Source organism: Chamaea fasciata, unplaced genomic scaffold (genome assembly GCF_029207755.1).
Source record: "Chamaea fasciata isolate MVZ Bird 193981 ecotype frontalis unplaced genomic scaffold, bChaFas1.0.hap1 SCAF_1, whole genome shotgun sequence".
Taxonomy (NCBI): Eukaryota; Metazoa; Chordata; class Aves; order Passeriformes; family Sylviidae; genus Chamaea; species Chamaea fasciata.
Window position 1 is genome coordinate 152,144,365 of NW_027094086.1, and position 17,632 is coordinate 152,161,996.

A 17,632-nucleotide genomic window follows, 5' to 3' on the forward strand; every position below is an offset into this window, starting at 1 on the left:
ATGAGTCCACAGCTTGTGTGACTCTTGATGTTGATTGGTTGAGAGCTGTACAGGTTGTGTTGCTCTGTAATTTGATTGGTCCGAGACTCCGCAGCTTGTGCTACTCTGGTGCTGATTGGGCAAGAGCTTTGCAGTGCCAGCTGCTGATTGGTCAGTGCGCCTCTGGGTTCTGATTGGTCAGCAGCCCTACGGGGTTGTGTGACTCTGGCTGCTGATTGGTCAGTGCAGTTCTGGGTTCTGATTGGTCAGCAGCCCTACGGGTTGTGTGATTCTGGCTGCTGATTGGTCAGTGCATCCCAGCTTTTGCTGCTCTGGGCTCTGATTGGTTGATTGATTGATTGATTGATTGATAATCCCATCCTCCCTCCAAAATGGAGTTTTCCATCCCAAAAAAAACCGCATCCCGTTTTTGGGGGCATGTTGGGGATTAAAGCTCAGCTCTCCCGGCAGCTGCGGAGCATCCCGGAGACACAACTGGAGAAGGGGGCACAGCTGGAGAAGGGGGCACAGCTGGAGAAGGGGGCACAGCTGGAAAATGGGACACAGCTGGAGAAGGGGTCACGGCCAGAAAATGGGACACAGCTGGGGAAGGGGACACAGCTGGAAAATGGGACACAGCTGGAGAAGGGGACACGGCTGGAGAATGGGGCACAGCTGGAAAATGGGGCACAGCTGGAGAAGGGGTCACGGCCAGAAAATGGGGCACAGCTGGAGAAGGGGACACAGCTGGAGAACAGGACACAGCTGGAGAACGGGATGCTCCACGCCCTGCACCTCTGCGAGTGCTTCCTCGACCCCTACCAGACGTGGCGCCGGCAGCTGAGCGGGTGAGGGACGCCCCCAAAATCCCCAAAATCCCCCAAATCCCGTGGATTTTTCCCCCCTCACCCCTCTCTTTCCAGGGAATCAATCAGCGCCAAGGAGAAGAGCAAATACAAGTTTGCCCCCGCCCCGCTGCCCCCCGAGTTCGGGGCCTTTTTCCAAGGTAAAAGCGGGATTTGGGAACGGGAAAGGTCCCTGTGGGGTCTGGGAGTGTGGGGAGCGCCCAGGGATCAGGGAGTATTTATAGGATCCATGAGGGGATGTCGTATTCAGGGGTGGGGAGTGATCCAAGGAGCTAAAAGGATCCCCCACCTGCTGCAGGTTCTCCTGAATTTATCCCGTCAATGTGGGATCCGGGTTCTCCTGAATTTATCCCGTCAATGTGGGATCCCCCACCTGCTCCGGGTTCTCCTGAATTTATCCCGTCAATGTGGGATCCCCCACCTGCTCCGGGTTATCCTGAATTTATCCCGTCAATGTGGGATCCCACACCTGCTCCGGGTTCTCCTGAATTTATCCCGTCAATGTGGGATCCCACACCTGCTCCAGGTTCTCCTGAATTTATCCCGTCAATGTGGGATCCCACAGCTGCTCCAGGTTCTCCTGAATTTATCCCGTCAATGTGGGATCCCCCACCTGCTCCGGGTTTTCCTGAATTTATCCCGTCAATGTGGGATCCCCCACCTGCTCCGGGTTCTCCTGAATTTATCCCGTCAATGTGGGATCCGGGTTCTCCTGAATTTATCCCGTCAGTGTGGGATCCCACGTCTGCTCCAGGTTCTCCTGAATTTATCCCGTCAATGTGGGATCCCCCACCTGCTCCGGGTTCTCCTGAATTTATCCCGTCAATGTGGGATCCCCCACCTGCTCCAGGTTCTCCTGAATTTATCCCGTCAATGTGGGATCCCACACCTGCTCCAGGTTCTCCTGAATTTATCCCGTCAATGTGGGATCCCCCACCTGCTCCGGGTTTTCCTGAATTTATCCCGTCAGTGTGGGATCCCCCACCTGCTCCGAGTTCTCCTGAATTTATCCCGTCAATGTGGGATCCCACGCCTGCTCCGGGTTCTCCTGAATTTATCCCGTCAGTGTGGGATCCCACACCTGCTCCGGGTTATCCTGAATTTATCCCGTCAGTGTGAGATCCCCCACCTGCTCCAGGTTATCCTACACCTGCCCCAGAAATTTCGGATCCCGTAGCTGCTCCTGGGGAGAGGAGTGGGATCCCCAAGCAGGAATTAAGCCCTGCAGGACCCACAAGAACCGACCCAGAGCGGGATTTTTCCCGGGGAAGCCCCAGGAATCCCCTTTTAGAGGCAGCGCCGTTACAAAAATCCCCCAAAACCCCGCCCCGTAAATCCCCAGCCAACCCCAGTTTGGCACAAATCCCCTTTTTTTGGGGACAAAACCCCAGACCAGAGCTGGAAAACCCGGAGCATCCTCATCCTCTCCACCACCAGCACCCCAGGGGGTGGATTTGGGATGGAAAGGGATTTTTCCCTATTTTTTGGGGGGTGGAAAAAGGATTTTTTCCCCCCCTATTTTTAGCTAGAAAATGGCTTTTTTTTCTGTCGGGTTTTTTTTTGGCGGTTTGGGGGTTTTTTGGGGGTTGTTTTTATTTTTGCTGTTTGCTCCTCTGATGAATTCTCTTCCCTCCTCATCCTCACAGAGAGTTTCCAGGCTGGGAAGCAGCTCCCGGAAACGATCCAGCTCCGGATTATCCATCTTTTCGGAGCCATCCTCTCGGGATCCAAGGTACCCTTGGGGATCCGCCGGGATCAGCTCCTCATCCCTGGGATAAAGCCCCAAAGTTTTATTTATTCCAAGGCTGGGATTAAACTGGAATTTGGAATTTTTCAATGCTTTTAAAAATCCTGTTTAACGTCCCAGCCGTAAATTCCGTGGGGTCAGCTCAGAAAACGTTCAATTTATTTCGATTTAATGTATGAATTGGAAAGGAAGTCGTTAAATTGAAGAGTTAAATTAAGGAATTTTTAAGAGTTAAATTAATTAATTTTTTTTTAAATTTATAAAATGAAACAAAGCAGAACGGTTTAAAAGAAAACAAAGTTATTGAAGTCGTTTATTGAATTAAGAATTGAAAGGATGAAACGGCGCAAATGAAATAATAAAGCTAAATGATTAAATGAAATAATTAAGTAATGAAATTAGAGAATGCAATAAAAGAAAAATAATAAAATGAAGCAAAATATGTAAGCAAATAAATGAAATAACTGAGTGCTAAAATTAAAGAATGCAGTATAAGACATGATAAAATAAAGCAAGGTACGTAAGAAAATAAATAAAATAATTAAATAAAAATGAATAAATAAAATAATTAAATTATTGAATTAAATTATTGAATAATTATTAAATTATTTTAATAGTTTTTTATTATTAAATAATTAAATCTAATAATTGAGTCAAATTACTTCATTTAATTATTTTCTTGAACTGTTAACAAATTGAATATTTAATTGAAATTGAAGCTATTGAACTATTAAGTGAATTTAACTATTAAATTCAATTACTAAAATTAATTAAATATTTAAGTTATGGGAAGCTTGTAAGCTGAAGCCGCTGCTTCACCTCCAGTTCACCTCTGGGCTGGGAGCTGGAAAATCCTTAGATTATAAATTAATTAATACTTATAATAATCAATAATAATATTGTTAATTATAATAATAGCTAATAATTTATTAACGGTTAATTAATAATTAATAATTTTGAGCTGGAATCACTTTTAATTTCCACAGCAATTTTAAAAGAAAAAAAAAATCGACTTAATCTTCAGTAACTCCCAAATTTGCTTTCAATCAATTCACGCCCCCCCAGGGGTATGTGTGTCCCCTTTGGCGTCACCAGGGTTGGACACCTCCATCTCCATCCTCACCATTCCCAGCTCCAAATGATCCTGGGACAGGGTGGCGTGTCCCCTTTGGTGTCACCAGGGTTGGACACCTCCATCTCCATCCTCACCATTCCCAGCTCCAAATGATCCTGGGACAGGGTGGCGTGTCCCTTTTGGTGACACCAGGGTTGGACACCTCCATCTCCATCCTCACCATTCCCAGCTCCAAATGATCCTGGGACAGGGTGGCGTGTCCCTTTTGGTGACACCAGGGTTGGACACCTCCATCTCCATCCTCACCATTCCCAGCTCCAAATGATCCTGGGACAGGGTGGCGTGTCCCTCTTGATGGTGACACCAGGGTTGGACACCTCCATCTCCATCCTCACCATTCCCAGCTCCAAATGATCCTGGGACAGGGTGGCGTGTCCCTCTTGATGGTGACACCAGGGTTGGACACCTCCATCCCCATCCTCACCATTCCCAGCTCCAAATGATCCTGGGACAGGGTGGCGTGTCCCTCTTGGTGGTGACATCAGGGTTGGACACCTCCATCTCCATCCTCACCATTCCCAGCTCCAAATGATCCTGGGACAGGGTGGCGTGTCCCTTTTGGTGACACCAGGGTTGGCCACCTCCATCTCCATCTCCATCCTCACCTTCCCCAGCGCTGGTTGATGAACACCAGGATCAACAAAGGGCTGATATCGCGATGTGGGGACAAAAATCCCAAATAATCCCCAAATACTCCCAAACGATCCCAAACGATCCCAAACGATCCCAAATAATCCCAAATAATCCCCAAATCCCACAGCCCAACGCGCTCCAGGCCATCACCCCGGCGGCGCTGGAGGTTCTCCTGGGCGTCCTGCAGCGGGGTGGCAGCGGGCTGTCCCCTGCCCTGCTGGAGGTGACACTGCGCTCCGTGGTGGCCTCGGTCCACGTCCTGCACGGCTCCAGCCCCGGCGCCGGCCCCGTGTCCCTGCGGAGCCTCCTGGATGGATTCTTCAGGGTGCTGAATTCCCAGCTTCCCACCGAATCCCTGGAGCCACAGGAGGCCAGTGGCCTCATCAGCCTCAGGGTGCTCATGCTGGGTAGGTCGGTGTCCTGCTTTGGGGTGAATTTTGGGGAGGAAAGCCCCAAAAATAGGGTCTCTCCCTGCTTTGGGGTGAATTCTGGGGAGAAAACCCCCGAATAGGGTCCCTCCCTGCTTTGGGGTGATTTTTGGGGAGAAAACCCCCGAATAGGGTCCCTCCCTGCTTTGGGGTGAACTTTGGGGAGAAAATCCCGAAGTAGGGTCCCTCCCTGCTTTGGGGCGAATTTTGGGGAGAAAATCCCCAAATATGGTTCCCTCCCTGCTTTGGGGTGAATTTTGGGGAGAAAATCCCCAAATAGGGTCCCTCCCTGCTCTGGGGTGAATTCTGGGGAGGAAAGCCCCAAATAGGGTCTCTCCCTGCTTTGGGGTGAATTTTGGGGAGGAAAGCCCCAAATAGGGTCTCTCCCTGCTCTGGGGTGAATTCTGGGGAGAAAACCCCCGAATAGGGTCCCTCCCTGTTTTGGGGTGATTTTTGGGGAGAAAACCCCCGAATAGGGTCCCTCTGGGAAGCAAACCCAACCCACAGCTGGTCCAGTAAAGAAGTTCCTTGGAGGAAAGTGGGGGAAACACTCTTGATTTAACAAACAAAGCGCCCACACGCATCAGGAATGAACGACCCGGAACAACCAAACCTCTCTGTCGTTCTGGAGTGAGGTGGGAAATTCAGAAAGTCCTTGCCCTGGGTGTAGCTCAGCTCCTGAGTCTCTGATCATTCCCACCGGAGGTCCAGGCCCTGGTGGGCCACAGGTGCAAGCTCTTGGTGCTCCTCTGGGTTTGTCAGTCCAGAGCGGGGTTAAACTGTCCCAAGAAAGAGGAAAAAAAAAAGTCCAGGAGCTTCTCTGCCTCCACTAAAAACTAAAAGCAACAAAGATTTGGGCTGGGGTTTGGGATTGTGGGATTGTGGGATTGGGATGGGGCTGAGCCAGGCTCTGTGTCCCGCAGACGCCATCCCGGCCATGCTGAGCTGCCAGGACCGGCCGGTGCTGCAGGCCGCGTTCCTCAGCAACAACTGCTTCGAGCACATCATCCGCCTGCTCCAGAACAGCAAGGTGTGGGCTGGCACCTCCGTGCCCCGTCCCTGTCCTCGTGCCTGTCCTCATCCCCATCCCCATCCTTATGTTCATCCCTGTCCTCCTCCCAATCCTCATCCCCGTCCTTATCTCCATCTTCGTCCTCATCCTCGTCCTCATCTCCATCCCCGTGTTCATCCCTGTCCTCCTCCCAATCCTCATCCCCGTCCTTATCTCCATCTTCGTCCTCATCCTCGTCCTCATCTCCATCCCCGTCCTCATCCCCATCCTCATCTCCATCCTTATTTCCATCCCCATCCTCATCCCTGTCCTTATCTTCATCTTCGTCTTCATCCTCGTCCTTATCTCCATCCCCGTCCTCATCCCCATCCTCATCTCCATCCTTATCCCCATCCCCATCCTCATCCCCATCCCATCCTCATCCCCATCCCCATCCCCATCCTCACCCTTCCTGATGCCAAACAATCCTGAGATCGGGTGACGCCAAGTGTGGACACCTTCGTCTCCATCCTCACCCTCCCTTCCTGCCTTCCTCCCTTCTTCACCCTTTCCTCTTTAAATGACCCTGGGACAGGCATTTTGCCCTTGGTGACACCGGGGTTGGACATCTCCATCTCCATCACCATCCTCACCTTTCCTGGCTCTGAATGATCATGGGACAGGATGGTGTGTCCCTCCTGGTGACACCAGGGTTGGACATCTTCATCTCCATCCTCACCATTCCTGGCTCTGAACCATCCTGGGACAGGGTGGTGTGTCCCTTTAGGTGACACCAGGGTTGGGTACCTCCATCTCCGTCTCCATCCTCACCTTTCCCTAAATGCCCTTGGTGACACCAGGGTTGGACACCTCCATCTTCATGTCCATCCTCACCTTTCCCAGCCCTAAATGATCCTGGGACAGGGTGGTGTGTCCCTCATGGTGACACCAGGGTTGGACATCTTCATCTCCATCCTCACCATTCCCAACTCTGAATGATCCTGGGACAGGGTGGTGTGTCCCTCCTGGGGACACCAGGGTTGGGCACCTCCACCTCCACCTCCATCTCCATCCTCACCATTCCTGTCTCTGAACCATCCCGGGACACATCCGTGGGGTGCGGAACCCCCCGGAAGCACCTCCCCGTGTCCCACCCACGCCCACCCCGTGTCCCACAGCTCTACCTCGGCGGCTCGCGGGTGGCGGGTGACGCCCGGCGCGAGGCTCCCACGCGGAACGGGGCCGGACTCCAGCAGGTACCCCAAGCCCCGCCCCCGGCGGGCTGTGTCCCCGCCCCCGTCCCCAATGTCCCAGCAGCTCCCCCGTTCCCGTGTCCCCCGCCAGGCCGACGCCGCCGGCTCCGACGCCATCGCCGTCCACGCCCTCGGGGTGCTCACGGCCATCATGAGCAACTCGCCTTCGGCCAAGGTGGGCAAAGGAGACCTCCCCGCGGGGAGGACCCCCCAGAAACCGGAGGGGTTTGGGAGTGTTTTCACCGTCCCTGTGTCCTTGCAGGAGGTGTTCAAGGAGCGCATCGGCTACGCCCACCTCTACGAGGTGCTGAGGAGCCAGGGCCAGCCCACCCAGCGTCTGCTCCAGGAGCTCCTCAACATGGTGAGTTGTCCCCGTTTGTCCTGCCTCGGGGCGAAGCCCTGGGGTTCCTGTGGCTCTCCGCCCCCGTTCGGAGCCCACCCGCCGTCCTCTCCACTCTGCTGGGTTCTCGGCAGCTTCCTCCCCATGGGGTCCTCGGGTTGTCTTTCACTTGGAGCTGTGCTTGGGTTGGGGAGTTTTGAGCCCTTTTGGGTGTGGAACTGCTCACCCTGGAACTGCTGGACACAGGAGGGTCTCCAAGGTGCTCCGTGCGTGAGGGTCTCCGAGATCCTTGATAAACGGAGGCCTCCAAGATGCTTGGGATCCCCAAAATCCTGGGTGCAAAATATCTCCAAAACTATTAATGCATGGAGGTCTCCAAGATCCATAATCCGTGTGGATCTCCAAGATCCTTAATCCATGAGGATCTCCAAGATCCTCGATGCGTGGAGGTACCTAAGAGCCTTGATGCGTGGGGTCTCCAGAATTCTTCATGCACGGGATCTCCAAAGGGATTGATCCATAAGGGTCCCTGACATCCTTGTTTAATCCATGAGGGTCTCCAAGACCCTTGATGTCTGGGGTCTCCAAGGTCTTTAATCCATGAGGTTCTCCAAGACCCTTGATGCATGAGGGTCTCCAAATTCCTGATGCCTGGGAGCCTCCAAGATCTTTAATCCATAAGGTTCTCCAAGACCCTTGATGCATGAGGGTCTCCAAATTCCTGATGCCTGGGAGCCTCCAAGGTTCTGGATGCACAAGGGTCTACACAAGGTCTCTGCCACCAACCCAAGGACGGATCCATCCCTCTCCAAGCACCGCGGCTGCACCAACCCCCTCCTCGTGTCCCCTGCAGGCAGTGGAAGGCGACCACAGCTCCATCCCGCCTCCTCCCATCCGCAACGAGCAGCCCCTGCTGATCCTGCTGTCCTGGCTGCCGGCGCTGGAGTGCCGCGACCTCCAGGTGCTCCTGTCGTCGTGGCTGCGGCGCCTCTGCGAGTCCTCCCTGCCCAGCCGCCTCACCTGCGTCAAGGCGGGCATGGTGGGCTCGCTGCTGGCCGCCCTGGCCGCCGAGCCCGCCCTGCCCGGGCCCTGCTGCCAAAACCTGCTGGAGCTTCTGCGCTCCTTGGGCAGCGTGTCCATCCGGCCCGGCGAGCTGCGCCAGCTGCTGCGGCTGCTGCGGCGCCGGCGGGGCCGGGGGCCTCATCCCTACGTGGCTCCGGTGATCCGGGCGCTGTCGGGCATGGCCAGGGGCGAGGGGTCGCCGCGGGCGCTGCGGAGCTTCGACCTGAGCCCCGGCATGGCCGGCATCGCGGTGCCCACCGTGCAGAGGTGGCCCGGCGGCGCCTTCGCCTTCCACGCCTGGCTGTGCCTGAGCCAGCAGCAGGAGACGGAGCCGCCGGGCAGGCCCAAGAGGAGGCAGCTCTACAGGTGATGGTCGCCGCAAAACCGGGCTGGGGAGGGACAGCAGTGCGGGGTTTGGAGCTGCAACCGGCCCCGAAATCGCCAAAAAAAACCAATTCACTGCTGCGGCTTTGGCGCCTTCTCGCTGGTGCGGGTCCTGGCCCTCGGGCTGTGTTGGTGGTCTGAGGGCAAAAACAAGTGAGAGAGAAGCTCCAAGTCAGAAATACAATTTAAGAGGAAGAAAGGAAAAAAAAATATATATATATTTAAAAAATGCAATAATACAAAAGACCACTACTGACAGAGTCAGAATCCAACCTGAGCAGGGTGGTGGAAGCAGTCCAGACGAGGCGGTCTTTCCCGAAGCAGTGATCCCGTAGAAAGGTCTGGTCCTCTGGGAATCCAGCGGGTAAGGGCTGCCTGTACTGTCCCAAATCCCAGATTGTATCCAGGTGGGAATGCTTGGTTCCTAGGGAAAAAAACCAAAGGGGTCGGAGCAAGGGCTAGTTTAGGACAAACCATTTCACGTGAATTTGCAAACTCAAATTTCACGCCGCAACGCGCCGCCATCCCCACCGTGGTTTTCTCTCTCCGTGGTTTTCTCCACAATTTTCTCCGTAGTTTTCTCTCTCCGTGGTTTTCTCCACGATTTTCTCCGTGGTTTTCTCCAAGATTTTCTCTGTGGTTTTCTCTCTCCATGGTTTTCTCCACGATTTTCTCCATGGTTTCCTCTCCCTGTGGTTTTCTCCACGTTTTTCTCCACGATTTTCTCTGTGGTTTTCTCTCTCCATGGTTTTCTCCACGATTTTCTCCGTGGTTTTCTCCACGATTTTCTCCGTGGTTTCCTCTCCCCGTGGTTTTCTCCACGTTTTTCTCCATGGTTTCCTCTCCCCATGGTTTCCTCCACCAGCTTCTTCACGGCGAGCGGGACGGGCTTCGAGGCGTTCTTCACGGCGGGCGGCGTGCTGGTGGTGGCCGTGTGCACCAAGAAGGATTACATGACGGTGGCGCTGCCGGAGTTCGCCTTCAACGACTCCGCCTGGGTGAGGGTCGTGTCCCCCCGTCCCCGTCGCGGTTGTGGGACGGCAGGGAGAGGGGACTCGGCGAACCTGAGACCCTTACAGGAGCGCGTGGTTTTATGGCGAGGGTGGCGGGTAAGAGGGTCTGTCTCCGGCCGCCAGCCTCGGCTGGAGGGATGCCCCAAGGAGAGAGAGAGGTAAGAGGTGAGAGCAGGTGAGGAGGTGAGCGAGGTGAGGAAAGAGAGCAGAGTAAGAGGAGCAGGTACGAGCTAGGAGAGCGAGCTCCTCGTTACAATACCTCATATCTCCTTTTGTGTTGAATGTTCTGATTCAGTGTCCAACCGGCGCGAGATGCAAACCCTGCGGAATTTACACCCAGCCCATGAGAACTGCTGTGTTACCATGGCACTGTGTATTCTAAACTCTCTAAAGACTACTCTCTTATCTACCTTCTCCCTGATCCTCGGTGGGGCTGCTCCCTTGGTGTCCCTTTGTTTGCTGTCACTAAACCCACCTCCAGCTAATCGCCACCTTCCTGCCTGCCGTGCCTACACCTCAAAGCTCACCGTCATTTCTATTTCACTCACAGGTTTTATGTTTTCAGTATTTCCTGCCGGGCAATCGTACTCGTGAGCTTGTCCTCTCTCACCTTTGCCAGCACCTGTCACCCCACGGTGCCCTGACGTCCCTCTCTGTCCCCCTTCCCCCAGCACTGCGTGGCCATCGTCCACGTGGCCGGCCGCCGGCCCTTCGGCCACAACGTGGTCAGCATCTACGCCGACGGGCACCTGCGGAAAACGGCCCAGCTGCGCTTCCCTTCCCTCCACGAGGTGGGGGAGCCCCCCCGGAGCCCCCCCAGAGCCGTCTGCGTGGCCTCACTGGGGCTGAGCGTGACCCCCTTCTCCCTCGCAGTCCTTCACCTCCTGCTGCATCGGCTCGGCGGGTCACCGCACCACCACTGCGGCCACCGGCGGCCACCCGTCGGCGTCCCACGGGCCGGAGCTGGTGTTCCCCCAACACCCCGTGCTGGGGCGCTCCCAGTCGGTCCCCGCCAGCCTGGGGCCCCACTCGTGGAGCCCCGCGCAGCTGCCCACGGAAGGCGTGGTGGCCACGGCGGCGGCCGGCAGCCAGGACACGGAGTGGGGCAGCCCCACCTCGCTGGAGGGGCACCTGGGCTCCGTGGCCATCTTCTGCGAGGCGCTGCAGCAGGCGCAGGTCAAGGCGCTCTTCTGTGCAGGTGAGTCAGGGTGGGACGTGGACGGTGTCCCCCCGGTGCTGCTGCTGGCCGGGCTGTCCTCCCCCGTGTCCCAGCTCGGTCCTCTCCTCCCCCCCTCCAGGCCCGAATGTCACGTCCCCGTTCGCCCTGGAAGGCGACTTGGCGGAGCTCAGCGGAAAACTCTTGCTGTACTACACGCCCCAGGTGAGGAGGGCCGCCCCCACCCTGGGGACAGGGACAGCGCTGGCTGTGACCCCAGGGGACGTGTCCAGGAGCACGAGGGTGCTCCCGTGGTGGTCTCCTCCCGCAGGCCTGCAGGAACAACATCTGCCTGGACCTCTCTCCCGGCCGCGGCTTGGACGGGAGGCTGACGGGGCACCAGGTGGTCAACTGGGACGTCAAGGTAGGCCGGGGGGACGGGGTGACCTGTCCACCCCGTGGCCTGGGGATGTCCCTCAGTCCCTCAGTCCAGCTCCCCTGGACCCTGCAGGGACCAGTATGTCCCCAGAGGTCTTGAGCATCCAGGTGGATGCAGGGGAGCAGGTGACTTTTGGGGGGACCCCCCCCCCCTCCCAGGTGCCATGGAGGTCCTCCCCCACCCAGCAAAGCCTCTCCCCTCCCTCGCCCAGGACGTGGTGAACTGCGTGGGTGGCATGGGGGTGCTCCTGCCCCTGCTGGAGCAGGTGGTGGCCAAGGCGGAGGAGCCCGAGGGCGAGCAGGAGACCAACGACCTGGTGGGGCCCGAGCTGACGTCCTCCAGGAACGCCCAGGGCATGCTCATCCCGCTGGGAACGTCCTCAGGTGAGGAGTCCAGGGCAGGTGAGGCAGGAGCCGTCCTGCCCAGGTGGCTGGAGGTGACCACGGAGGGGTTCCTGGGCCTGGCAGGTGTCCACCACGGGCAGGAGAGGTCCTGCCTGAGGCTCCAGGAGTTATGGGGGGATGGAGGAACCACTCGGGATGTTGGTATGGCCCGGTTAGTCACAAACAAACTCACAGAATCACCAGGTTGGAAGAGATCTTCAAGATCATCGAGTCCAACTCAGCTCCAACACCTCAGCTAGATCATGGCACCGGTGCCACATCCAGTCTGCTTTAAAGACATCCAGGGATGGTGACTCCACACCTCCCCGGGCAGACTGTTCCAGTATGTTATCGCTCTTCCTGTGAAAAGCTTCTTCCTAATATCCAACCTGTGTTTCCCTTGAAAAAAAAAAAAACAAAACAAAACAAAAAACCCGAGTCTGAAAAAACCAAACCGAAACAAAACAAAAAAACACCAAAAAACCACCAAAAAAACCCAAAAAAAGACCCAAACAAACAAAAAAAAACTAAACAAAAAAAAAAAAAAAAAAAACCAAAAAAAACCCCAAAACAAACAACCAAAAAAAAACCTAATCAAAAAAGCCCAAAAAACAAAAAACAAACAAACAAAAAAAAACTAATCAAAAAACCCAAAAAAAACAAAAAAAAAAAAAACCAACCAAACAAAAAAAAAACCTAAACAAAAAAACAAAAAAGAAACCAAAAAAAAAGAACCACCCGAGCCCAAAAATCCGTTTAATATGGAGCTCCTCTCATCGAGGACGTATCAGATGTTCAACTGGCAAGAACAGACTCTTGAGCTGATCTTAGCCGAAAGGCCGAGCAGCCCTGGGGGGCTCAGGGCGCCTCCAGGAACGGGGTGGGACGTGCTTCCTCCCAGCACCCAGCTGCTCACCCCCAAGCTCAAAGCAGCGGGCGCTTCCATCTCCTTAAATCTGGAGAAGACAGGAGAAGGGTTTGGAGAGACCACAGCGTGGGGAGCTCCAGGAGGGGGTTTGGGTGGGCTCCAAGGGCTCACAGATCTGTCCCTGCAGAGAGCAGGCTGGAGAGGAACAGCGTGGCCGCCTTCCTGCTGCTGGTGAAGAACTTCCTGAAGAACCACGCCGTGAACCAGGAGAGCCTGGTGCAGTGCCACGGGCCGGCCATCATCGGGGCGCTGCTGCACAAGGTGGGGCAGGCTCCCCAAAAACCCGCCCCGTCCCCGCTGTCCCCAGAGGGACGCGGAGAGCCACGCTCGCACCGCCCAGCCGCGAGAGGAGAAAGAGGGAAGTTTATTTCGGGGTTTCAGTGGGGTTTGGATTTCGACCGGCCGTTGTGGGGACGGGGGTGACACCTCACTGACCCCGCTGGCCGGGCCAGAAGTCCATCAGCGCGTCCTTCCCCCAGGACAGGAACGCGCGGTTTGCAAAACGTCGCTCTTTACGTTGCGATGAGCGAGGAAACTAAAATCAGGGCGACGCCCCACGCTCCTCGATGTCCCCCAAAGGGGCTGGGAGTTGTCACCCTGTCCCCCTCCGTGGCAGGTCCCCGGCACGCTGCTGGACATGAGCACCCTGATGGCCTCGCAGCTGCTGATGGAGCAGGTGGGCTCCGAGGGCAGCGGGCTCCTGCTGCACCTGCTCCACCAGCACCTGCTCTTCGACTTCCGCGTCTGGAGCGGCAGCGACTTCGCCGTGCGCTTAGGTGGGAGATGGGAAACGCCCGGGAGCGTCCATCCCGGGCTGGAAAAGGCTCCCTGGGGCATCCTGAGAGCTTCCCCTTGGCCTGCAGGGCACGTCCAGTACCTGGCCAGCGTGGTCAAGGACCACAAGCAGCGCATCCGAAAGAAGTACGGGGTGCAGTTCGTCCTGGATTCCATCAGGACCTACTACGGGTGAGCTGGAGGGCGGGATCCTGGAGCTGTGGGGGATTCCATGCAGGAATCCGGGAGCTGTGGGGGATTCCATGCAGGAATCCTGGAGCTGTGGGTGATTCCATGCAGGAATCCGGGAGCTGTGGGGGATTCCATGCAGGAATCCGGGAGCCGTGGGGGATTCCATGCCGGAATCCTGGAGCTGTGGGGGATTCCATGTGGGGCTGGAATCCTGGAGCTGTGGGGGATTCCGTGTGGGGCTGGATCCTGGAGCTGTGGGGGATTCCATGTAGGAATCCTGGAGCTGTGGGGGATTCCATGTAGGAATCCTGGAGCTGTGGGGGATTCCATGCAGGAATCCTGGAGCTGTGGGGGATTCCATGTGGGGCTGGATCCTGGAGCTGTGGGGGATTCCCTGTGGGGCTGGATCCTGGAGCTGTGGGGGATTCCATGCAGGAATCCTGGAGCTGTGGGGGATTCCATGTAGGAATCCTGGAGCTGTGGGGAATTCCGTGTGGGGCTGGATCCTGGAGCTGTGGGGGATTCCATGCAGGAATCCTGGAGCTGTGGGGGATTCCATGTAGGAATCCTGGAGCTGTGGGGAATTCCATGCAGGAATCCTGGAGCTGCAGGTGATTCCATGCCAGAATCCCGGAATGCCGACGGGGTGGGCCTCCCCCCTGGGAGCTGTGGTGTGACTAAACCCCATTTCTTTGGGACAATATCCCTCCTTCCAGAGTGTGGGATCACTTTGGGACCTTCCACGTCCCACCCCTGCTCTCCCAAATCCAGCCCCGGCCGCCACCAGGAGCATGGTGGCTCCTGCCACCAGCAGACCCAGGGGCAGGAGATCCCTGGAGCTCCTCAGGCTTCGCCTTGGGATTTGGGATGATGCTGCCCATGCCTGGTGGGTGACAAGGGACACGTCCCCACGAGTGTCCGTCCCTCAGCACCTCCAGGGAGAAGACCGCGGCCGCCGACGACGTCAGGACGGTGCAGACGTCCCTTTTCAGCCTGGTGAAGGATTTCTTCTGCAGGAGCTTCTGCGGGGAGGAGATGCAGAGCCTCCTGAACTACCTGGCCGCGGCCCAGGACGAGCAGCAGGTGTGTCGCCGCCCACGCTGAGGTCCCCCAAACCCCAAGCGCGGCTTGGGGACAAGCCACCGAGGTCTGGCGGGGCGGAGCGGACAACCCTGCCCGTGTCCTGCAGGTGTGCGGGGCGCTGGAGGTGCTCCACAGCCTGCTGAAGGGTTCCCCAGCCCAGGAGCAGCTCTTCGCCGTCCTCTTCGAGCCGGGCCACGTGGAGCTGCTCTTCTCCCTGCTGGTGCAGAAGAAGTTCTCGGACGAAGTGCGGGAAAGGGTCTTCAAGGTAGGGCGGGACGCCGGCGACCCCGTTGGGCTGTCCCCAGCAGGGAGGTGACGGCCAGGTGATCTCCTCTGGTTGTCTCCCCAGGTCCTCTACAAGATGCTCAAGTACGAGAAGGTGCCCGAGCGCAGCAAGAGCCGCCTGAAGCTGAAGGACATCGGGTACCACGGGCTCGTCTCCCACCTCGGCGACGTCCCCGGCTCCGTGCTGCTCTTCCGCTGCCTCTGCGAGCAGGTCCTGGGGGCAGGTAAAGAAACCGGGCCACCGTGCCACCAAGGGGAAACCAGGTCACCATCCCAGCAAGGGGAAACCAGGCCACCATCCCACCAAGGGGAAACCAGGTCACCATCCCAGCAAGGGGAAACCAGGTCACCATCCCACCAAGGGGAAACCAGGTCACCATCCCAGCAAGGGGAAACCAGGTCACCATCCCACCAAGGGGAAACCAGGTCACCATCCCACCAAGGGGAAACCAGGCCGCCATCCCACCAAGGGGAAACCAGGTCACCATCCCACCAAGGGGAAACCAGGTCACCATCCCACCAAGGGGAAACCAGGTCACCATCCTACCAAGGGGAAACCAGGTCACCATCCCACCAAGGGGAAACCACGTCACCATCCCACCAAGGGGAAACCAGGTCACCATCCCACCAAGAAACCAGGCCACCATCCCACCAAGGGGAAACCAGGTCACCATCCCACCAAGGGGAAACCAGGCCACCATCCCAAAAATGTGCCAAAGAAACCAGGTCACCATCCCAACAGTGGGCCAAAGAAACCAGGCCACCATCCCACCAAGAAACCAGGTCACCATCCCAACCCTGTGCCAAAGAAACCAGGCCACCATCCAACCATGTGCCATAAAAACCAGGCCACCATCCCACCAAGAAACCAGGCCACCATCCCAGCCCAGCCATGGCATCAGTGCCGGTGGTTTCCCACCAGGCTCAGCTGGGCTGGGTCTCTGGTGGCTTTTGGGGACAGCAGGAGTGTCCCCACCACGGCGCTGACCCTCCTTGTCCACAGACCCTCCCAACTACAAGGACCTGGTGGCCGTGGTGTCCCTGTCCCACCGGGCTGAGCTGAGCATCCGACTGGACATCTGCCGCAAGGTGAGCGGGGAGGTGACAGAGGGGACGCGACGGGAGGTGACAGAGGGACCACAACAGGTGGTGACAGAGGTGTCACCCCGGGGCTGAGCTCCTCGGACACCCAGCCATGACCAAAAGCGGTGGCCGTGGGGGTGGTGGTGACACGGATCTGGCGGCATGGAAATGGTGCAGCTCCAGCCTCACCCCGTGGTGGTTTTGGAGGATCTGGGGTGCTCCTGCTCCTGGGATGGGTCTGTCCATCAGGAGCTGGGGCAGCAGCATCCAATGTCCTTTCTCCCCCTTTCTCCTCCTTCCTCCTTCTTTTCCTTCTCCTCCTCCTCCTCCTCCTCCTTCCTCCTTCTGCTTCCTCCTTCTCCTCCTTTTCCTTTATCTTCTCCTCCTCCTTCTTCTCCTTCTCCTTCTCCTCCTTTTCCTCCTCCTTCTTCTCCTTCTCCTTCTCCTTCTCCTTCTCCTTCTCCTTCTCCTTCTCCTTCTCCTTCTCCTTCTCCTTCTCCTTCTCCTTCTCCTTCTCCTTCTCCTTCTCCTTCTCCTTCTCCTTCTCCTTCTCCTTCTCCTTCTCCTTCTCCTTCTCCTTCTCCTTCTCCTTCTCCTTCTCCTTCTCCTTCTTCTCCTTCTCCTTCTCCTCCTCCTCCTCCTCCTCCTCCTTCTTCTTCTCCACCTCCTCCTCCTCCTCCTCCTGCAGCTCTTCCACCTGATCTACGCCCAGCAGGACCTGGTGAAGGCGCTGGCCAGGCTGCCGGGCTGGCAGGACACGCTCACCAAGCTCTACGTGAAGGAATCCCGCGAGTGCCGCCAGCGCAGCCCGAGCCCCGCGGGCTGCCCGGACCCGCCGCCCTCGGGCGGGGACGGCACGAGCCCGCCGCCCTCCGACCTCCAGGAGCTCGACGTCTTCCTCCCGCTGGGCTACGAGGCCTCGGACCAGGAGCTCTCCGAGGGCTTCTCCGACCACTCCGCCTCTCCGAGTGGCCGCGCCAGGTCCTTCCGCTGCTACAACTCCAAGTCCTTCGACTCCTCGGACCGCGCCAGCCGCTCGTCCTCCAACCCCGGGGACGGTCCGCCCTTCGACGGCGTCTACCACCCGCTGTCCCCCTTCTCCACCTCGCCCTTCGAGCTGGGGCTGGAGCTGGCCAGCACCAGCTCGGCGGCCACGGCGGAGAGCGGCGCCCAGAGCCCGGCCAGCGGCCCCGGCACGCCGTCCCCCCTGGAGAGCTTCAAGCCCTTCCCGGGAATGCGAGCCCGCAAGAGCTCCAGCCTGTCCAACGTCCTGGACGAGAGCAGCTACCAGGACGTGCTGCCCAGCGACAACGTGTCCAACACCAGCAACCCCCAGGTGAGCCCCCCGAACGCTCGTCCCCACCACGCCGGGACACCCCAGTCCGGTCTGGCGGTGAAGGTGGCACGACCTTCCTGGCTTGGAGAGGCTTTTGTAGGACACCTGGGTAGACGGAGGCACAGGCACTCCCGGGCACAGT

The 17,632-nt window shown here is 57.3% G+C and overlaps 1 protein-coding gene and 1 pseudogene across 1 annotated transcript in view; one reads left to right on the top strand and one right to left on the bottom strand.

Annotated features, from left to right (window-relative positions):
• Positions 1-17,632, top strand: part of NBEAL2 (neurobeachin like 2) — a 49,040-nt gene that overhangs the window by 15,175 nt on the left and 16,233 nt on the right. The window contains 23 exon segments of the mRNA XM_066202210.1: positions 451-827; positions 903-985; positions 2,492-2,577; positions 4,488-4,767; positions 5,712-5,818; positions 6,958-7,035; positions 7,124-7,207; positions 7,295-7,393; positions 8,226-8,800; positions 9,684-9,816; positions 10,503-10,622; positions 10,705-11,029; positions 11,130-11,212; positions 11,319-11,411; positions 11,638-11,809; positions 12,865-12,998; positions 13,354-13,513; positions 13,601-13,703; positions 14,633-14,786; positions 14,893-15,051; positions 15,136-15,295; positions 16,075-16,160; positions 16,843-17,490. Coding sequence (XP_066058307.1) covers positions 451-827; positions 903-985; positions 2,492-2,577; positions 4,488-4,767; positions 5,712-5,818; positions 6,958-7,035; positions 7,124-7,207; positions 7,295-7,393; positions 8,226-8,800; positions 9,684-9,816; positions 10,503-10,622; positions 10,705-11,029; positions 11,130-11,212; positions 11,319-11,411; positions 11,638-11,809; positions 12,865-12,998; positions 13,354-13,513; positions 13,601-13,703; positions 14,633-14,786; positions 14,893-15,051; positions 15,136-15,295; positions 16,075-16,160; positions 16,843-17,490 — 4,299 coding nt within the window.
• Positions 12,536-12,660, bottom strand: LOC136302796 (U2 spliceosomal RNA; annotated as a pseudogene).